The 21393-nt window shown below is 35.2% G+C and overlaps 2 protein-coding genes across 2 annotated transcripts in view; one reads left to right on the forward strand and one right to left on the reverse strand.

Moving 5' to 3' along the window:
* Positions 1–5612, reverse strand: part of LOC129747866 (probable tRNA N6-adenosine threonylcarbamoyltransferase, mitochondrial) — a 56813-nt gene extending 51201 nt beyond the window's left edge. The window contains exons 1-6 of the mRNA XM_055742244.1: positions 5417–5612; positions 5163–5306; positions 4929–5062; positions 3459–3920; positions 2845–3386; positions 2692–2786 (exon numbers count right to left, since the gene is read on the reverse strand). Coding sequence (XP_055598219.1) covers positions 2959–3386; positions 3459–3920; positions 4929–5062; positions 5163–5306; positions 5417–5466 — 1218 coding nt within the window. The 5' untranslated portion in view covers positions 5467–5612 and the 3' untranslated portion in view covers positions 2692–2786; positions 2845–2958. The remainder of the gene's footprint in view (positions 1–2691; positions 2787–2844; positions 3387–3458; positions 3921–4928; positions 5063–5162; positions 5307–5416) is intronic.
* On the forward strand, positions 4669–8656 carry LOC129747864 (probable arginine--tRNA ligase, mitochondrial). The gene is made up of 5 exons (XM_055742241.1): positions 4669–6064; positions 6299–7114; positions 7255–7576; positions 7917–8274; positions 8439–8656. The coding sequence occupies exons 1-5, from the start codon at positions 6029–6031 to the stop codon at positions 8590–8592; spliced, it is 1686 nt and encodes a 561-aa protein (XP_055598216.1). The 5' UTR covers positions 4669–6028; the 3' UTR covers positions 8593–8656.
* Positions 8657–21393: the final 12737 nt, after the last annotated feature.

Below are 21393 nucleotides of genomic sequence, written 5' to 3' on the forward strand. Positions count from 1 at the left end.
CCAAAGAGATGGGTTCCTCTGAAATCTGGGGAAAAAAACATGTCGAAACTGGTGCCAAGCAATTTGAAATTGCTTATTTGACATCAAATTAGATGAAAGTCGAATTTGAGCAAGATATCTTCAAAATAGTTGTTAAAAATTACGATGATTTTTATCAGTCTGTGCTTTAACCTTAGGCAAATCAGAACAATTTTAGGAAAAAAAATAAAAAATGGGCAAACCTGAACAAAATTATGGCCAAAAACATACAATAGGAAAGTGAAAGAAAATAACTAGAAATTTAATATTTTCATTGAATCGCAGGAGCAGTATTAAAAACGTATCTAAGGATTAAACAAAAATTTATGTTTAGTTTGGCATTGTTAGAAATCGTTTTTGATCACAAAATTTTGAAATTTTCATAGAAAAATCAGAATTCACTATTTGATTTAGCAAACTATTTGAATTAAGCCGGGAAAAATCCGGGAAGTTTTGAACAATATCTGGGAATCCCGGCCAGATTTGAGTAATCTTGAATTCTTTATTGGATATATGGGCAAGCCTGAATAATTTGAGAAAATCTGGAATAAACTATAATCAAAGTATAAAGTGATATTTGTCAGCATTCTCCTGTACGATCTACAGTGAAAGATACACGAATACACCTAAGATGCTTAACTGAAACCATAAGTTTTTGATGATTGCGTAACTTTTTCAACATTACTTTAGCTATTCTATAAATTATCCAAATTCATTTGAAAAATTGACAATTATGTTATTGTATAGATTTTAAAAATAAAAATTCGGCCTATTCGGCCGAATACTTAGCTCAACTATTCGGTGAGCCGAATATTCGGCTTAACGGTTTTTAGGCGGTATTCGGCGCCGAATATTCGGCCAACCGAATATTCGGTACATCTCTAATTTAGAGGTATTTTAGATTTTTTATGATTTGACGAAAAACGAGACAGCTGCGTTGCATTGCGAGGAGATAACCGAAGTCGCGGCAATCAGCAACGACTCTATTTACTTACTTACTTACTTAATTTGTATTTAGATTAGATCTAGGTTTTATTTCACCTCCATTCGAACATCAACTAGTGAAATCCTTATGTTACATATCCTTAACCTGAACTATAGTTTATAACTGACAGGCTCACGTACTCCTAACAAAAAACATTAAACAATAAACTTAATGATCCTGCGTCGATTACCCGGCGCATAGGGCCGTGGTAAAAGACCTTTACTGTTGACGATCCGGAGCCAGCGTCTTCACTTGTCAAGATTCTCGTCGACAGTTCGGATTTCGGCGGCTAAGCTTCGCCGCCACGAGTTTTTGGATCTGCCTCTCCTTCGATGTCCCTCTGGTTTCCATTCCTCCCTGCAAATCTCATTTTCAATCCATCTCCACTAACGTTTCCGAATCTCCTTTTAGCGCCTTTCGATGACACGGGCAATGTAATTCTTTGTTTGAGATCCAATTGCCAGGTCACCAAGTGCGGATGATGTTCCGTAGGCAGCGATTCACAATTACTTGCAGTTTTCGCGTTGTCACCGCATATGTGTACCAAGCTCCACTCCTGTACAACAATACGAATTTGACGTTTGAGTTGAAGATTCGGATTTTTGTTCGTAGAAATGTTCCGGAGACGCGCAAACGCAAATCCGGCCTTTCTGATCCGGGTTTCGATGTTTTTCCATAAGGCGTTATCTGGCTACCAAGAAATACTCCAGGAAGCACTCCACTTTCTAAACGCGTCAATAGAAGGGGATGTTGAAGTATCCATTGGTTTTACTGTATCCTTAAGCCTAGTCCACACTCAGCAACTTAACTGCAATTTCGGTTGCTGAGACTTGTGTATGTTCACATTTTGAACTAGATGAAGAGATGCATGTCTCAAGTCTCCCGACAAGTATGGGATACTTTGGCCTCGTTTTCACAAAATTTCTAATTGATGCGTGCATAAATGAAATGTTACACACATTATAACAGTCGAAAAATCGAGCAGTTGGAGATGTTGTCTTCCTTTTCCTCCTTAGCCTAAATTCACCTATGTTGGAAAGAGAAGCATATTGTTTGCCAGATTTGACAGCTCATTTGAAAGCTCCTGCAGAGCCTTAAATTGTTATACAGACATCAAAAGTCTACATCTAGGGGCTTTTTCTATTGATGAGTGCAATAATTGCACTTAAATTATGGTTTTAAAAATCATTGAATATAGTATTTTAAAACTTCTATAAGTATAAAAACAAGTTGATTTCATTTTCAAAAAAATATTCTGATATTTCGAAACTCAAAATTATCTTTAAAAGTATGTATATTACGTATAAAATTTTAAAGATGAACGCATCAATACGTTTACATGAATAATGAGTTTTGTGAAAACGCGGCCTTTCAGAAACCAAAATGTAAACATAAACAAGTCTCATCAACCGAAATCGCACTTCAAATTGCCGAATGTGGACGAGGCTTTGAAGATTAGTTAGTTAAACAACTTTTTTTCCACTCCATAACATCACTGATAAACTGTCTCCCAACCGATTAGACCTGCTAGAGGCGAATCTTCCAAGCAAGCCTCTCTAATAAAATAAATTAAATTAAATTAGACCTGCTTCAATTCTTCAGTTATTATTTTAAAGCTTGGCATTTACTACTAACAGGCAATCAAAATGCTGCTTGTTTTGACTAAGTTATATTTATCGTAAACTTACCTGCATTTAACGGAAACCGGACCTCCTCTTTTGTCAAGTGTCCTAAGGAGGTGATATAGCTCACTCGTGAAATAGGTTCTCCTCCGTCAACGGCCCTGTAAAAGCACGCCTCAATTGTAACATTCATAACTAAATTCAATGGCGCATACTCACTTATTTGAAGGTTATTTAATTCCATTCGATGTGCCGCTACATATTGTTAAGTTGATTTTTTTTTCAATTTAGGGATGTAGTGAAAAAAGCTTCGATTGAGGTTGCTGAAGGCAACTATCTTTGTTTCCATTTATTTGGTATATTGGCAGATGCTACCATTTCTTTTAAACAAATACCGAGCGGAGCTTTACTGTAGATATCAATAGAATCATACTCAAAGATAACGTCTTTTGAAGCACGAAACTTTTCTATTCCATTCCAAGCTATCATAACGCCATTATCAGAACAAAGTTCTTTAGAGGGGCGATATATTTTATAATTGTGGGACGATGCCATACGTCCAATGTAATCATAAATAAAATCGTTTCTCGCTACACCCCCAGAAACAACCAGTGATCTTGGCACATCGGTGTTATCATACAAATTTTTTTCGCAAAAACGAATGGCTCTCTCCGTTCGTTGGACTATGTGTTTGGCTGAAGCAAGCAAAAATCCGTAGCAAAATTCCTTATAATCTGGAATAACGTAATCTGCTGGTAGTTCTGCAAATAAATAAATATCATTTTTACACTTGTGTACAAAAATACAAGATCGATTTTGTTTAGAATACCTACCATTTACTGTTTCTTCTTTGGTAATGTGACGGAAGGCAGTATTTTTCAGTCCTGCAAAACTGAAATTGCAGTCTCTGTATTGGGCAAGCGGTAAAGGAAATGGATACTTGCTAGAATCAACACAATTTTTAGCGGCAGTTTCGACCGCCTGCCCACCTGATTGCAAACTATATTTCGGGATATTCCTAAGCTTTAGCCTTCTGGCAATCTTATCAAATGCCTGACCAGGAGCATCATCAAGTGTTTCTCCAAGTAAGTAGAAACTTGATTCATCTTTAACAAACGTCAGAATGGCATGACCTCCGCTCAACAGAATGCATACAAAAGGGAACGGGAGTTCGTTCTCCATTCTTGCCATCAAGGCGTGTGCTTCCATGTGATGGATGGGTATTAAAGGTTTTTTCATTTTGCGAGCTAAATATTTGGCTTTTCGCACTCCAACTAGAAGACTGAGCGGTAGACCTGCAAAAAAAATTTAATTCGTCATTTAAAATATATATTCACACCTATCAAACTTACGAAAATAATAACTAAAAAAAATAATTATTGGAAAATAGCAACAATGAATTTGTGATGTGGCATGAACAATTTTCAGACCAATCGTTGACCGAGGTAAACAATGTGTTTTAGACCGCTGCAAAGTTGACTTTTAGCTTCTAGGTATGTGCTTTTTCGATGCCTTCTGGGTTATCAAGCATCAGTGTAAAATTGGGATAATTTAATTGATTCCTAAACGCAACGCTTTCCAATTTTGTATGGAAATCTATATGGGAGAAATTTCAGCATTATTAGATTAAGATTTTTTTTTAGATTTATTTTATTTCGTTCATCAATAGTGGGTTATCAATTATCAAAAAAATTCAAATAAGCGTGAAAATTATTTTTTGTCTATTCTAAAGCTTTATTTTTCCTTAGCTGACAAGCAGTTCTGTATTTCATGAACAAAGTTATAACCATTGGAAAATAAAAAAATCTGAATCCATTGGAAAAAATGGCAGTTATTGCTTGAAAGTTTTCATAAATTGCCTAAATGATTCGCAAAAGTTCTATTAATTCAAAAAATCTTTTTTTGTGATTTTTTCTTTCATTCTACGGTTAAACAGCTTGAAATTAGCTGTCAAAACTTCAAAATTTAAAAATATAGAAACATATATTTTTTTTAAATTTTGATTTTGTATTACATCGATTTTTTTTCGGGATATAAGTTAAGAGTGCGATTTGTTCGCATGAAATGTAGGTACAGCAAGAAATAAGGAACATGTATCATCCCAAGTTTTTATGAACTTTCAGTACATCTCTGGAGGTTTTTGAAAGAAAATTTGGTTTTCCAATATAAATTCCCATACATGCATCATAAATTCAAAATATCCATACTGTACTTTTTCAAAAATTTTGAGCTTGTTTGCCTTCCAAAAATAAAACAAATGAGTAAACAGCCATATTCTAGAGAAGAATGAAATAAACACGTACCTGGTCGATTGGTCACTGCGATGGCATCAATATCGGAGAAACCTAACTTTGCCTTAGTCATAGTTCCTTGCACAGTTTTTTCAACATTATATCGATGGAAATCTTGGGCGAGAGGAGGAATTATACCGCCGAATCTGAGAAATAATCAATTATTTTAATTTTAATCACCGTTAGTTATGCTTGTTAAATAATTTTCAAACTTCTGTTCCACTGAAATCATGTTAAAGGTCTTACCTTAAATGACTATTTTGTTGCGAATGTAAGCTTTCGGCTAGTACTATTCCGTTGGAACTGACAATGGCCGCCCCGCTGTCATCGCAACTGGTTTCAATTCCCAAAACGTAAGGCCGTATTGGCTCTGGCCTCTGATGATAGTTCCTGGAAATCGTTTAAATGTTAAAATATAAGATTAAAGATTCAGACATTCAAAGTTGTAAATTATCCAAGCTTTAGAATTGATGAAGATGGTTAAATGGCTTTTTCCTTACCGATATGAAGCTAGTTTCAAACCAGGACGTTGTAATTTAATCCAATTCATAGTTCAAAGCAGCGGTTGATTAAAACAATTTTACAGCATCCTGCAGAACTACCGGTTCCTTTAATTCGCGAAACTGGTCACAATCGTATATGGGGTATATAGGCGGTGGGATGAGTGATGCGAATTTTTGTTTTTATTTTGAACACTTTAAAAAAATATTAAGCATTTGGGATATTTTTAATGTTACACTCCTTTAACTCATTTCTGAGTAGTTCCTGTGTATCAAGAGTTTGGTCAAATACTTAGGTCCTAAGATAATTGGGAGACTCCTCGACCGAGCGCTATGATTATCTAACGCAAAAATCAAAAATTTAGGGTAATTCCATAATTCTAAATTTGTTGTAACTTGCAACGGGCATTGAACAAATGTTATTTTTAGTTCTAATTTCAAGCTCATATTATTAGAAATTGCTTGATATGTTTGATATAGCCCATCAATGATTACTTATGAACGGGCGTGTTCAAAGATGAGAAAATCATAATATTTACCTTTTGTTGGTAGCCGGTGGGTGGGTGGTAGATCGGTCAGAGTCAGGCGGTCCAGAGCTAAATAGTAGTAGCGATGGCTCAACGGTTTTATAAATTAATCACTGAAAAGGTGTGTATTTTACTATTCAATATCCTACATTACAAATTTGTATGTGAACTCCGTTAGTGTAGTAAAGAGTTTAGTATCAGAGTTTTTAAAAAGAATCAACAGCTAGTGTTTTTATCTCAGCGCTGTCTGAATTTTGGTAGCTGCAAGTCTTCTGAACATCAGAATTCATTGCAGCGATCAGAATCACCTCAACTAGGCTTAATAATGTCAGGCTTTCTTACAATTCTATTCCAGATATTGGAAATAAGTGATAGGAAATCGCTTAGCAATCGGTTGGTTCCAATTGTTTCGAATGTTTCAAATACTCCACAATTCCATTGGCCATGCGACGGAGTATATTCGGATAAGCAAATCAATTCAATTAAAACTGCATTGAGGCATGAACACGCGATTGAAGACGTCAGTTCATCACGCGTTGGTAGAAGACAAGCGCTAGTATTTCATTTGAACAGAAATTCTTTCATTCATGAAACGATGTCAACGTTATCATTAAACAGGAAAAAGTTGCATGAAACTCCTAGAACTATAATAGAATTTAGTTCGCCTAACATTGCTAAACCATTTCACGCTGGTCATCTGCGTTCTACAGTTATAGGGAATTTCCTATCGAACTTATTCAATCACTTAGGGCATGACGTTACAAAGATCAACTATTTGGGCGATTGGGGCACCCAGCTGGGATACCTTATGCTTGGTATTGAACTGCAAAAGCTAACCAAACATCAAATAAAAATAAATCCCATACAATGTCTGTATAACGCATATGTCCATGCCCACGAAATGGCATCTGCACAACACGATCTCGACGAGAAAGCCCGCCAAATTTTCAAAAATCTGGAAGACAATTCACAGTTGCACATGGAAAACTGGAATGAGCTTCGATCATATACGGTTGATGAATTGAAAAATGTTTACAACCGATTAGGAATCTCATTCGATCACTACTTCTGGGAGTCCCAATATGGCATCAAGGACATCGACAACGTATTGAGTCTGATGGAAAAGACAAACACTTTATCCCTCCAGGATGATGGTAGACGGGTAACCAAGGTAAGTCGAACAGTTATATTATCTCTGCAGTTATGAGCCCATTTTGTAGTATTTTCATTGCCCATTATTAATCATGTTAAACCTAGAAAGAGGTGCACAAATACTCCAGTTTATAACCAAATCCATTTTATTTTTAATAGGTTGGCACTCGGGTGATTCCGATAGTGAAAAGCGATGGTACAACTTTGTACATTGCACGAGATATTGCGGCGCTTATCGATCGATTTGAGAAGTTTCAATTCAACAACGCTTTGTACGTGGTGGATAACGCACAAAGTGATCATTTTGCGGCCTTAAGTTCGATTGCTCGGAATATGAACTTACCGTGTGCTACCGGAATAAAACATGTTAAATTTGGACGAGTTTTGGGAATGAGTACTAGAAAGGGAACGGCAATATTCTTGCAAGACATATTGGATGAAGCAGATGCGCTAATGAAAAAGAAGCAGATTGAAAGCAAAAGTATGTATGAAAAGAAATATTCGTTTTTTTATGGGTTTATAAGGTGCCTTGCTGACCCGGAAAGGAAAAACAGATCAAAGAGCGAAATTCCAAAAAGGAAAAATAGAAAAGTATCAGGACCATGAGAAACAATTATTTTTGTCACAATCTTAACAAATGGAAATGTACACATCGCAACGCATTCGTACCCGTGGAATAAAAGGAAAGAAATATTCTAAAAATACTTAAACAAAAGCAAAACACAATAGTCTATTGATAGAAAGGAATCGCAACGATTACTATACCGTTTAAAACTTAATAATTAAATTATTCAACTGACTGAAAACACATTTACTTTCAGCTACAAAAATAGACGTACATGTACATTCTTCTGTTACTTCTGTGCTGGGTGCTACAGCGGTTGTTGTCAATGATCTTAAACAGAGACGCATGCGTGATTACAATTTCAGCTGGGAGAAGGCTCTCCAAACTGATGGTGATACTGGCATCAAGTTACAATACACACACTGCCGATTATGGAGCTTGCAGTGTTTGAACGCTGACTTGGTTCAAAGCGGTACAACGTGCAACCCTCAACTGTTACCTGAGCCAGAGGCACTAGCTATCGTTGTTGAAATTTCAAAATTTGATGAAATATTAATGGAGAGTGCCGATAGCTTAGAATCCTGCGTACTGGTGAATTATCTGTTCGGATTGAGGTAATATTATTTTTACAACTGCCCTGCTTGTTCAATAACTTTAATAGTTTTTTTTTCTGGGATATTAAGCCCAATAGAACTTCAATAGTCTTGAAGATCAAAGATTTAAGAATTAGCAGATACGAAAATAAAAACATGAAGTAATATGATTTTTCTTCTCTCAGCAATGCAATAAACCGAGCCATGACCAAGCTGTCAATCAAAAATGAGTCTTGCAAAGAGAAAGCTGCACAACGGATGGCATTGTTTATAGCTGCTCGCAAAACGTTGGAGCGTGGTATGGAAATTTTGGGACTACGGGTGCTAAAAGAAATGTGAAATGTGACAAAAGTGAATTTTGAACAACACATGTTATAGAGTTCAAAGAATATAAGTTTAAAAAAAACTATTGTTTTATACCCATTTATTTTAAAAACGAAGCCTTATAAGTTTGAACCGTTGCGTTGGGCGAATGGGAAGCAGTTTGAATAGAGAGTAAATTGTCGACTCTTTTGATCTTAGAAATCTTACGTTAGGGAAAAGATATCGTCAAAATTATGAAAATGTTATTTTTGAGATGTCGACTGTATATTTTAATGTTAATTTTTCCGGCAAATCAGTCACATTTTTTTATAAACGAACGATATTTATTTTACTCCAACGTTTCGGTGTCGTTTAACACCATCCTCAGGGATTCTATAAGTGTTATAATGTGTTTTACAATTTAAAAATAGTGTTTGTTGGTTCAATTAGTGTTATGTTGTACTCACAAAATGGTCGTTGTTTCTGTGCTTTATGTGAAAGCGTACTATCCGGATTTTGTTTTTGGGTTTAGTTTCAACATAATTTAAATTTGAGTTCTCACTATTTCCACAATCAACTTTCAGGCGGTACTTGTATCGAATCTTCTTGCGTTGTTTTCGGTGTTTTATCACTATCGATATTTTTGACGGATTTTTGACGTTTCTTTCTGTAGTTGTGTTCCTGTAATATGCTTAGAACAGAGGCAAAAATTGTGCTGAGATTTTTGCAATCTGTTCTCTGGTTTACGGTGTTGGGTGTATTGAAAATGTGACACATTTCCAAGAAATTGAGTGTGTGTTTGTTGTAGCTTGTGTCTAATACAGATGTGTTGCTTATATTAAATGTGTGTCCTGTTTCGATAATATGGTCGATGAGAGCCGTATTATCTTTCTCTCTGGTTTTCTCTGTTCCTATTGGTTTGTTTATGTTTTTGTCTCTCTTTTCCTTTAATGTTTTGATGTTACTACGGTGGCCCGAGAGCCTCTGATCTAGTGTGTTCTTGGTAAGACCAATATACACGCTTGAGCAGGGCTCTTGGCGTGGGATTTGGTATATTAAGTTGGACTTCTCACCGATTCGTTTTGGGTCCTTCACTCGGCTGAACAAGTCAACATCGAGATCAACGATCCAGCATGCCAACCAGAAGTGTCATACCGATCAGTACCGTATGTACCGCTGCTCACCGATCGACTGATCCAATGCTTAGCTACCGACTATCCCAACGTCAGAGTAGCGAGCAGAAAAAACATGACAGTGGGAGACTTGCACTGAACCTCGAAAATACCCAAACTTGAGAACTTTCCCCGCCAACCCGAATGAAACTCCCTCCCTACAGGTTTGGCTATTGGTGGCATAGCTCAAAGTTAAGCTCTTAAAGGAGAACTCATCCCCCAAAATCTGATACCACAATAAAATGGAAATCAAAATAAAAAAACTATCGCCAGGTTCAGGAATCACACCCATACCTGCTATGGCTTTGCGATTGCCATCTCAGGATGCTAACCGCTCGACCACCGAAGAGTTGTTGAGAGAGGCAGCTACATCATCGTATATGTGAGACTTTCTGCGAATGAAGCGGGAATAAAAGTTATCCCCCAAAAAAAACAGTTCTTCGCTTTGAACTTACCCCCCAAACCTAAATCTGCCACGATGGAGGTAACAGAATCAGATGCGCTTACAACAAAAACCCCCCAAAAAAACAGTTCTTCGCTTGAAGGACAAGTTTGGCTTATTGGCAAGCTGTGATTTTTTCACAAACTTAAGTTGTCAATCTTGAACTTAGGTTTGGCGGGTGACAGTTCTCAAGTTTGGGTATTTTCGATTTTCAGTGTGTTCAGCCGAGTGAAGGACCCAAAACGAATCGGTGAGAAGTCCAACTTAATATACCAAATCCCATGCCAAGAGCCCTGCTCAAGCGTGTATATTGGTCTTACCAAGAACACACTAGATCAGAGGCTCTCGGGCCACCGTAGTAACATCAAAACATTAAAGAAAAAGAGAGACAAAAACATAAACAAACCAATAGGAACAGAGAAAACCAGAGAGAAAGATAATACGGCTCTCATCGACCATATTATCGAAACAGGACACACATTTAATATAAGCAACACATCTGTATTAGACACAAGCTACAACAAACACACACTCAATTTCTTGGAAATGTGTCACATTTTCAATACACCCAACACCGTAAACCAGAGAACAGATTGCAAAAATCTCAGCACAATTTTTGCCTCTGTTCTAAGCATATTACACGAACACAACTACAGAAAGAAACGTCAAAAATCCGTCAAAAATATCGATAGTGATAAAACACCGAAAACAACGCAAGAAGATTCGATACAAGTACCGCCTGAAAGTTGATTGTGGAAATAGTGAGAACTCAAATTTAAATTATGTTGAAACTAAACCCAAAAACAAAATCCGGATAGTACGCTTTCACATAAAGCACAGAAACAACGACCATTTTGTGAGTACAACATAACACTAATTGAACCAACAAACACTATTTTTAAATTGTAAAACACATTATAACACTTATAGAATCCCTGAGGATGGTGTTAAACGACACCGAAACGTTGGAGTAAAATAAATATCGTTCGTTTATAAAAAAATGTGACTGATTTGCCGGAAAAATTAACATTATGAAAATGTTTTTGCTCCAGCATTTTGAACGAATGCACCTAGAAATAAAGTCGGATGCTCTGCTGAACAAGATCTTCTGAGTTTCAACATTTAGTCTATGATGAAAGGTGAACTGCACCTCACTACGAGGTAAGATTTACCTTTTTTGAATTCACTTTTTTTCTCGGTGAATTGTATCTTTTTTTCCAGCTCGATTCGGGTAAACTTTACCTCGCTGTGAGGTGAGTTTCACCCCGAAGAGGTAGAAGTTACCTTTTTGGCTTTCACGAGCGTTCACCTTTCTATCTCGGTAAATTTTACCTTTTTATTATCTTCCGTTTAGTATCATACTTCGTGTGTTTGTTAAAAACCTTAATTTATCCACATTTTATCACCATAAAATATTCATACAGAGGACGAATGGCTATGATTGATAAAATCCTCTCTAAACAAAGAAAATTAGAATTGGATTCAGATACAGATTCCAGATCAAGTTGCCAAATAACATTAAAGGCCCGAAGTATTTTTCACTTTTTGGAAGGCTTAGGACCTGTTGATTCACAAAACTGGTAAAAAATTTTAAAACTTGAAGATAATTTCAAATCACATGATGCCGTTTATAGAAATTTTATGTCAATATTCTTGATTTTTCTATGTTAGCAAATAAAAAAGGTTATGCATGTAGATGAATCCAGAGTCAGCGTCAGCGAAGAGGATATTTTAGGAATTTCTGTCTTATAACCTTTTTTACTTAGGTTTATTTTTACAAAATTTTCTATCTTGTTAAAATTTATCCGACAGTCAAGAATTTAGAAGCTCAGAAGTTGAAGCAAATACAGAATTTATAACAATTTGCTCAGGGTAAAAACATGTAGTTAATCCCTTGATAAATAAAGCATACAAGCAAAAAACCATCTGCTCGCGATGAATTCAGGCATACGAGAGCTAACTAGTGCAGTCAAAAAAGTACATCAACATTCCATTACGTACAGTAGCGTTCATAATTGTATAGAAATTGGAAGCACGCGCACTCTCACTTCGACTTTGAACTTCCATAACTTTTTTACTCTGATGATAATCTTTGATCAAATTTTCTGCAAAAGATAGATCAACTATCACACTATTATATCACAAAATTTGAGCTTTCTAAAATTTATTCTACGAAAGTTGGACTTTTTGGACTTTTACCTTTCTAACTGAGATATTTCAGAAACTACGCTACGCTTTGTATTGAAATTTTGCACAGTGATTGTTGAAACATAAAGTTAACGTGTCTGAAGTTTTCGAAAAGTTCTATGGATGGAATCAAAAGTTACGAAAGGTACAATATCTCAGACATGAACCTAAAAATGCGATTTCTATAGAATTTTGGACGATTCATGAGAACAATATCTTTCCCATCCACAAATCAGTAAAAAAATGTCTGACAATAGCATTAAAGAAAAGAAAAAATCGAATAAATGATCAATTTGTGTTTTGAAATCCGAATCTCGCGATGTTGATTTGAGGTTTTGATTTAAATAGATTTACTGGTTGTTGAAAATTTATGTGATTTTCCTATGGAAACATGCGTCCAAAATTCAAAGAAATCGGATTTTTAGGTTCATGCCTGAAATATTGTACTTCGCGAAACTTTTGATCCCTTCGATAGAACTTTTCAAAAACTTCAAACATGCTATTGAGATATTGCAGTTTGAAAGGTAGAAGTCCAAAAAGTCCGATTTTCGTAGAATTACTGTATCTCGGGTCACACAAATTTTAGTAAGCTCAAATTTTGTGATATAACAGTGTGATAGTTGATCATCTTATGCTGAAAATTTGATCAAAAAATATCATCAGAGTAAAAAGTTATTGAACTTCAAAGCCGAAGTGACAGTGCGCGTGCTTCTTATTTCTATACAATTATGAACGGTACTGTAGCTCATAATTCTGGAATGTATAGTGAAGAAACGGTAAATAAATTCAATCTCAACACTTTAAGTAACGCAACAAAAATGATTTGGTGAGATTCGGGCTTAAATAAACAAATCTTTTCAGAGAATTTTTCGTTAATTTAGCGTATGGGTTTACGAAAAAATGCTGTTTGGCGAAAAGGTGCGTCTTTTTTTGCGCTAATTCTTCTATTTTTGATCTCTATAATTGTTAAATAAAATTATCAAAAAAATTACAATATATATTTATTATTCCATGAGACATATCATGCAGTTTTCACTTTTTAAAACAATTTTCATAACAATTTCATTTATGAATCTAGTATTAGTGTTCAGTCCGACGAGTCGACTGAAGAAAGAGAGAGCGACGATGAATAACCGCGAGAGAATCGCTATAGAAAGTTCTAGGAGGTTCCATCTAGCGCAAGCACGTGATTGTGTGCTTCTCGCTAGCCTATTTAAGGGCGCTTTCTTCGAAGCGCCTGAAGTCAGTTCGCATTAAACCACCAAACTAGTAACATCTCAGGGAAAAGTGAAAGTGATTATTAAGAGAAAAATAAAGAGAAAAGTATGAAGTGCTAAAAAGTGTGTTTTCTGTGCTCGCTCCGGCATCTGCTCGTCCTAAATTCAGCCGCTGCAATTAATCGGCTCTTATCAGAGCCCTTCCGAAAGAGTTTGGATACCGGTCAACTAGGCGACCGAGATCCCCCCGAGCCTTGGCCTCCAGGCAGCGTTCTGATAACCTGCCTCCACTGGTGGGACAACCATGCGTGGTTGTCCCTTGAGGTCCAATCCCACGAGGGGGGCGGACAAATGTGCCACACCAGTGGTTGTTTAGCCAAGGTTCATATCCGCATATACAGTCCACAGGCAACAATTAGTTTTATCCGAAAGTTAGTAGAATCAGGGACGGGTTTATGTCATAGTCATCAGCCAAAAATTGCGACTAGTGGCCCGTTTTCTTCCTTACATGTCGTTAGTTTAAGATTATTTCGAAATGCAAGCATGCTATGAATGATTGTTTTGGTAAAACAAGATTTTTCCATTATGTCATTGATCATTGAGATCTTCAACATCTCGGTCACGACATGATGGTTAAAATGGGTCATGAGAAAGATCACCAGTGCAATTTTTGCCACTTTTGTTTGCCAAGCTAATTTTCAATATCCTGTACTATGACAAAGGCTAACTAACAATAGTATAAACAAATTTAAAATAGAGATAAGCGTTCTTAGACGCCTTTTTTTAATATTCCATTTGGTTTCGAATTTTATGCATCCTCAAACGTAAAATCTATTTACATTACTTGAATATTTCTGTCATGACATGATCCATGACTGATCTTATTTTCTTGGGTATAGTGATCCAAAATAAATTTCGCCGTCCATACGAATGACTGTAAATTGTCAAGCCTGAGTAAAATTTCAGTGTATTTAGATAAGCATTTTTTAAGGTTACGATGGAGACTGACTTAAATGTACCGTGCAAGACCCAATGGCTAAATTAAACTTTTTTTTTCAAAAACGCAAAATCTAAAAAAAAACACTGAAAACCAAGTTTTGGTACAATTTTGAAGCTATTTATATATCCTAGTACGGCGAACAGGTGAAACTAAGTCAAAATGGTATAGTTTATCATCGTTTAGTAGACAGTACACTAGCCAAAATAACCGACAACTATATATCTTTGTGGCTCTATTATTGCTTCATAAGCCGCGTCACAAAAGGTTTAGGTACTTTCTGAAAAAACACGTACGCTTTGAAATTTCCATCTTGCTCAATTTTCCATATGTTGCATGTTGAATTTAAGCAATCGGGCATTCGAGCTGTAACTTTTTCAAGCCCTTCGTTTTCGTTTATTGGCAGGGGCAACCTGTTTAGCTGTTCAGTTAAGTTCAGTTGCTTGAGACGAGCCTACTCAAAGTCTATAATCACGAAAAAAAAAATAGTTCAGTTAACCCTCATCCGCATTAGATTTCGTTACCCTTATCAGCAATAGGAGTGTAAATTTGACACTACAAGCTCAAATCGTTAGAACTTTTGGCGTGTTCAACAAAACAAAACTTATATCAATGGAAACCTTGTAATGTCAGTAAAATATGTTTAGAACATTGGGTGGTATGCAAAAAACCTAGTAATTGCTTTTGCTAAACTGAATCGAGCAGTCGAGCAGTCGCCTAAAGCAATTGCTTCGGTTGTTATGAATAAAGTTTTTTTGACAGCTGTTTTCTCAGTCAGGAGCTTTTACTTTTAGAACAAGCTAGTTTGGTATGAATAAAGCTCAAATCTGAAGCAATTGCTCGACCAATCTCCTAGCAATTGCTTTATTTTCTAAGCATGCTCGGTAGCAGACTTTTCCAATAAAAATTCTTTAATAACGTCATGAATTTATCAAATTAGCTATATTTCACTTCAAAACAATTCAAAAAGGCATTTTCAACATGGATAAAGAAAGTCGAAGTGATAACCCAACTTTTTTCATATTCCTGTCGTTGTATAAAATCATTCGTCTAAGATGAAAATAAACAAATCAATTAGTAAATATTCCAAATTAAAAAAAAATCCGGCTATCGTGGAAGTAGTCATTGTTTCAAAGTTAGAAATAAATTGTAATAATTTAAAACATTATTCAGATCTCTCATTTTTATATAATTTTTTTATAATTCAAAGATTAAAAAAAAAATCTAAATTAAAAGCGGGCCTATTGCCTATTATTTTAAACATCGGATTATCCCGATCCAAATACATGTGGGAGAGCTTATGATAAATATTAAAGTTAGGCCATTTTTCGTTTGACAATATTCGAATATGTATGTATTCATTTTTCTTTAAACATCAACATACAAGCACGCATTAACAAAAAAATTCCGCTCGTTCTTACACCCACCACCCGCTTCGTCGAATTCAAGGCTACTCTAGCCGTACACCGAAAAAACTTTTCACATCAACGCTACGTGAAAATGTACATAGATTTTTGCCACCATGAAAATCATTTGAAATCTACGTGAATTTCAGGTAGCAAACAGAGCTCGCGCAGCAAATAGAATTCACGTAATTTTCATATGAGTTGCAAGTGAATTCCACTTGAAGCATACGAGGGGGAATTTGCTCTGCTACATGCGATTCACGTAAATTTCAATAAAATATTAACGTATTTTGTTTTTTTTCGTATACTTAAAATTAAGATTTGGATTCTGAAAGCAATTTTATTTAACGGGATAAAAACAACTATAACTTTTGATTTACACTTCACTGTTTACAAAAAAATCACTTCACTTTAACTTACGACTTACGACGCCGTCCAGAAATTGTATTCGGTGCGCCTCCGTTGCAGTCGCTTGATCGACCAGCGGCTCAAATTCCTCAATCTGTTGAAATGGCAAAAGATTGAAATAACCATCAAACATTAACATATTTACTACTTACGAAAAAACAGCTGCTAGATCACCAAAAAAAACCTTCTAATAGTAAGCTGATAGTACTTAGATGCACGCCATATTGAGAACTGTTTTCCTTCACATAGATTTTACGTGATTGAGCCATTCAGAGTTATGTGAACTTCACATAGAATACACCAGATTCGTCTATACTTAGCGGACCCCTTGATTTTCACGTAAATTGCGTGTGTCTTTGTTTTGACAGCGTTCAACTATGTGAATTTCACGTAAGAATCAAGTAAATTTTTATTGGCTCCTACGTGCTTCACGTAAATCAACCAAAAATTCACGTGATGAATGGCTACGTGAAAATCCAGGTGAATTCAACGTTCCATTTTCGGCTGAGTGTACTTTTCAATTTTCTGACCGTCTTCTTTCATTTTACTATAGAAAACTTCAGATTCTGCTGGTTGGATAGCTCTATTTTCCGAAGCAAAAGCTATGTTCTAAGACTTTAGTACACATCCGCTAAGCAAATGTTTATTCATACCAAACTAAGCAAATGCTTTAGACTTTTGCTTTGATTGATTTCGAGCTAAGTAAAAGCTACCGAAGCAATTGCTAAACCTTATTCATATCACTAATTATATATAGCTAAAGCTTAGATATAGTTTTCTCGTTATTCAGCATGAAGGAAAAAAGAATCCGAAAAAAACATGCCTCAGGAAAACTGCTGTAGTTCATATATTACACGTCCAAAAAATATTTGTTTTATGCATATGAAAGTTGAAATTAATGTCTACATTATGAAGCTAAGAAATATTTTTTAAATTTTTTTTAATGAAAGGGTCACAAAAAGTTCAAAAAAGTGGTCAAAAAGTGGAGCCAAGCCGAGAGCCCAAATAATGATGCGTGTCGTGCGTTTCTTAGTTGGAAATTTTCTATTGATAGTAGTTCGCGTTTGCTAGTCACGACACGCATCATTATTTCTTCTCTCGGCTTGGCTCTCTGCCCAAATCACCACCCACCGTACCTGGAGAGCAAACAAACACGTTCTGCTGGACGCGCTGCTTGTGGTTCTAGAGATGGAATGATTTTACGTTTATAATTTTCATGTTTTTGTGAAAACTTACAGCGTGAATTTTTGAACCTCACTAGAATGTAGATTAAATTTGCTTTCCAACGAATATACTTTTTAAAGGTCCAAACAAAGTAAAAGCACCGAAAATCCGGATACAACATGACGGTGGACCACAAAAACAGATGAAATTTCAATTTGTAAAAAAATCGCGCAAAGTAGTCAACTTTGAAAAATTCCAGTAAATTCAATTTTTGTTGCATCGAAAATCTAAAGACAACGAAATGATAGAATTAGAATAAACTTTGTAGTCATATTTTTTCAAAAACTCTATCTCGCTCAAACAGCTTTTACTAGCAATCGAATGAAAAGTAGGTTTTTCAGACCACTTTTTAGAACTTTTTGTGACCCTTTCATTAAAAAAAATTAAAAAAATATTTCATGGCTTCGTGATGTAGACATTAACTTCAGCTTTTAGAGGCATAAAGCAAATAATTTTGAACGTTTAATATATGAACTACAGCAGTTTTCCTGAGGCATGTTTTTTCGGATTTTTTTTTTCATGCTGAATAACGAGAAAACTAGTAGATTTAGTTAAGGTACACCGGGGTAAGTGTGGACGGGTTCTCATATAGTTCAACTTTAAAAAATCATTAAAAAATCAGCAGTGGATCAATTTTGATAAAATTACGTTCAATGTAATGCAGAACATGTTGTTTACAAACGCTGAAGAGATGAGCGCGATAGAAGCAACGCGAGAAAAGTTATCACGTAAATTGTTATGGACTGCTGGTGTCTTCACTTACCCCGCTTTATGGGGTACGTGTGGACGGTAGATTTTCCCTTGGATTTCTCAGGAAATTTTCAAAAAAAATTGTGTTTTCTTGGTTGAATACGTTACTTTATTGCTCGAACCGTCCAAAACTTTGAAAAAAGTTCATGATACTATTAGTAAGGCATCTTTCAATGATTATTGTGTGTAATTTATGTTGCAATACACGAGAACCGATTTTATCAAAAACACCGGTCAAACAAGTACTTTACCCAACTTTTCATGATCCGAATGCTAAATATAGCTAAATAACACAATTCATGAAGAATGAAGAACAGAAAATTGAAAAAAAAAATGTGTAAACATCAAGTCTTTTTAAAGCCGTCCACACTTACCCCAGGTAGGGGTTGGAGACAAATTTTTAGTTTTTTTGTAAGTAAACTCTTTTTTCTTCATATTTAACCGCCGTTCCTTTTCCTAACTGGTTGTTTGGAATATAAGGCTTGTTTCAATGTAGAGTTTTTCATCGAGAGCCAGCTAGTTTAGGAAAAATTTGCAATTGAAAAAGATGCACATCAACTCGAAAGCGTAGTTGAAAATAGAAAATTTCAAAAAAAGTCGCTGTAAACATCCGTTATTGTCTGAATCCTATCTTTTTCACAGTTATTGGATAGATTACAAGTAAATTGAACATTCTGCATTGAAAGTTTGAAAAAATAGCGCACAGTATTGTTTTAATAGCCATCGTCCACACTTACCCCGCGTCCACACTTACCCCGGTGTACCTTAGGGGAGAGTGGGGATACTTGATCCCCTTTTCTTATTTTCACCATATCTTTTTGGAAAAATTTAGAAACTCGTTGTCTTTGACATTTTATGACAGCTTGTAACTTCAAGTTTCTATGCTCCAAAAATTAGAACGATACTTGAACCCGTTGATGAAATAGAAGCATTTTCGTGGGAGTAAAAAAATTGAGATTTTTCTGAAGTTAGGGGAGACTTGATCCCCTATTGAAGGAGACTTGATCTTTTATTCAGGAAGCCCTAATCCTTGTATAAAAATCAAACAAAACCCCAAGATAGAATGTTAATTGACTATTTTGGTCATGTTTGTTCTCATTTCACAATTTATAGCAGACATAAGAAGAAAATTCTATAACTTGGTCTCAACGCTAATAACATTGCATACTTAAAGGCGCTTTTTTTTATAATGAAGAGAAAATTAATTATTTTTGCTCTTTTCCTCAGACAATTGTTTGATAAATATTAGTTTTGGATAAATATCTGTAATTTCGAAATCAGCAATCATAACGATCAATTCAGAGGAAGAATATGCCGTTTGGAAGGGGGATCAATTGTACCCAACTCTGGGAGATCAATTGTACCCAGAATCAACATTTTAGAAAACTTTTTCTAAAAAAATTTGAGAGTTTTCCATTACTTTGAAAATATGGAATTATGAAGTTCATTTTACGCTCGAACGATTGATACATTGGAACGAATATTTTATTCATAATTTCCCCATGTAAGGAACATTTTAAAGTGATGAAAAAAGATCTTCAAGTTGCATTTTGTGAAATTTTTCAAACAAAGTTCAATTACTCAAACAATTATTTTGTTAAAATTTTTTAAGCTACAAGCATTGTTATTTTGCTCATTTTGGCACATTTTTCTAGAACATTTGATCTTTGTAAGACATTCCAGTTTCGAGATATAGCTAAGGAATCAAGTATCCCCAGGGATCAAGTATCCTCATTCTCCCCTATATATAATGTTCTAAACCTATTTTACTGACATTACAAGGTTTCTAGTGATATAAGATTTATATGAAATAATTCAAACGACTTAGATAGATTTTACTTTCGTAGTGTCAAATTGACACTCTAAGTCGGAAAAGGGAGTTTTTTTGTCCAGGCTTCCAGGGTTCGTCCATAAAAAAAAGTAAAGATGCAATATTAGAGAACTTTTGAATTCATTTAGCGTCCTCGAAGAAATTTTTGTTTTTTGAAGCTTCTGAAAAAAGTTACAAGCCTTCAAACTTGCAATAATGTCAAAATGACACTCTCATGTGGATAAGCGTTAATAAAAGCACTAGTTGTGAATTCACTGCATTGTTCTTTCTTATACGGATTACAACATTTAAAAAAAAAGGTCGAACCTGAGAATATAAAAATAAAATTCAAAAAATCTGAAAAGAACGAGATTATATGCCAATATCAGTTCCGAGCTTTAGATTAGGATTTTATATTTAGTTTCAGACTTCAATTTCAAATTTCAGATGAAAAATTTATATTTCACTTCAAACTTAAAGTCAGATCTCATTCAACTTTAATATTGAAATCGTCTTGTCAAAAATCGAATGTTTCAAAAAATAAATTCAACTTCCTGATCCTGTATATTGAATGCGTGTCTAGAATGTTGTCATGTTGCATGAAAATGTTAAGCAATTGTTCAAATTCTTCATTATGGTATTTTAGTTCAAGATACTTCTCACCTCTAATTTCTCTGATTTCCCTGTTTTTCTCCTTTTCTTGAAATTCTGGTCGTGTTTCAGAAATCAATCTCCAAATTTCCTTCTTTACGTTCATATCTTGGATAGGTAAAATTCAGAATAGCATTCACTTTTCAAATACTGTACGTACATATAACTAACCAACCGTCTATGTTTCATTCATACGCCACCTTCATTCGACAATAAGCATTATGCAGCTCAATATGCATTTACATTAATTAGTTTTTTTTTATTGACACATCAAATGTTGGAGCTTTTCTCAATCACTGATTAGCCAGAGGACCAGCTATGGACGTGTGTACCTACTCTGATGTTATCTGCTAGAACTCTATTCATTCCTTTGCTACCTCTATAGCAAAGTCTGCAGCATTCATGCACCCAAAAAATCGAGAGATGTATTTTTGGAAAGGTGTAGTGTGAAATTTTATGTTAAGTTAAGGAAGATACAGTTTGATCTAAAAAATATTTTTATCCTCTTGCTATCGTCAAATTTATTTACAACCTTTTCAGGGATAAACTATGTGTGTAAGTATAGCTTAACCG

This window comes from Uranotaenia lowii, chromosome 2, assembly GCF_029784155.1.
Source record: "Uranotaenia lowii strain MFRU-FL chromosome 2, ASM2978415v1, whole genome shotgun sequence".
Taxonomy (NCBI): domain Eukaryota; kingdom Metazoa; phylum Arthropoda; class Insecta; order Diptera; family Culicidae; genus Uranotaenia; species Uranotaenia lowii.

Coding starts and splice junctions, on each gene's coding strand:
- LOC129747864 (XM_055742241.1), top strand. CDS start 6,029: ATGGCTCAACGGTTTTATAAATTAATCACTGAAAAG. Junction 6,065..6,298: donor ATAAATTAATCACTGAAAAG/GTGTGTATTTTA, acceptor ATTCTATTCCAG/ATATTGGAAATAAGTGATAG. Junction 7,577..7,916: donor GAAGCAGATTGAAAGCAAAA/GTATGTATGAAA, acceptor ATTTACTTTCAG/CTACAAAAATAGACGTACAT.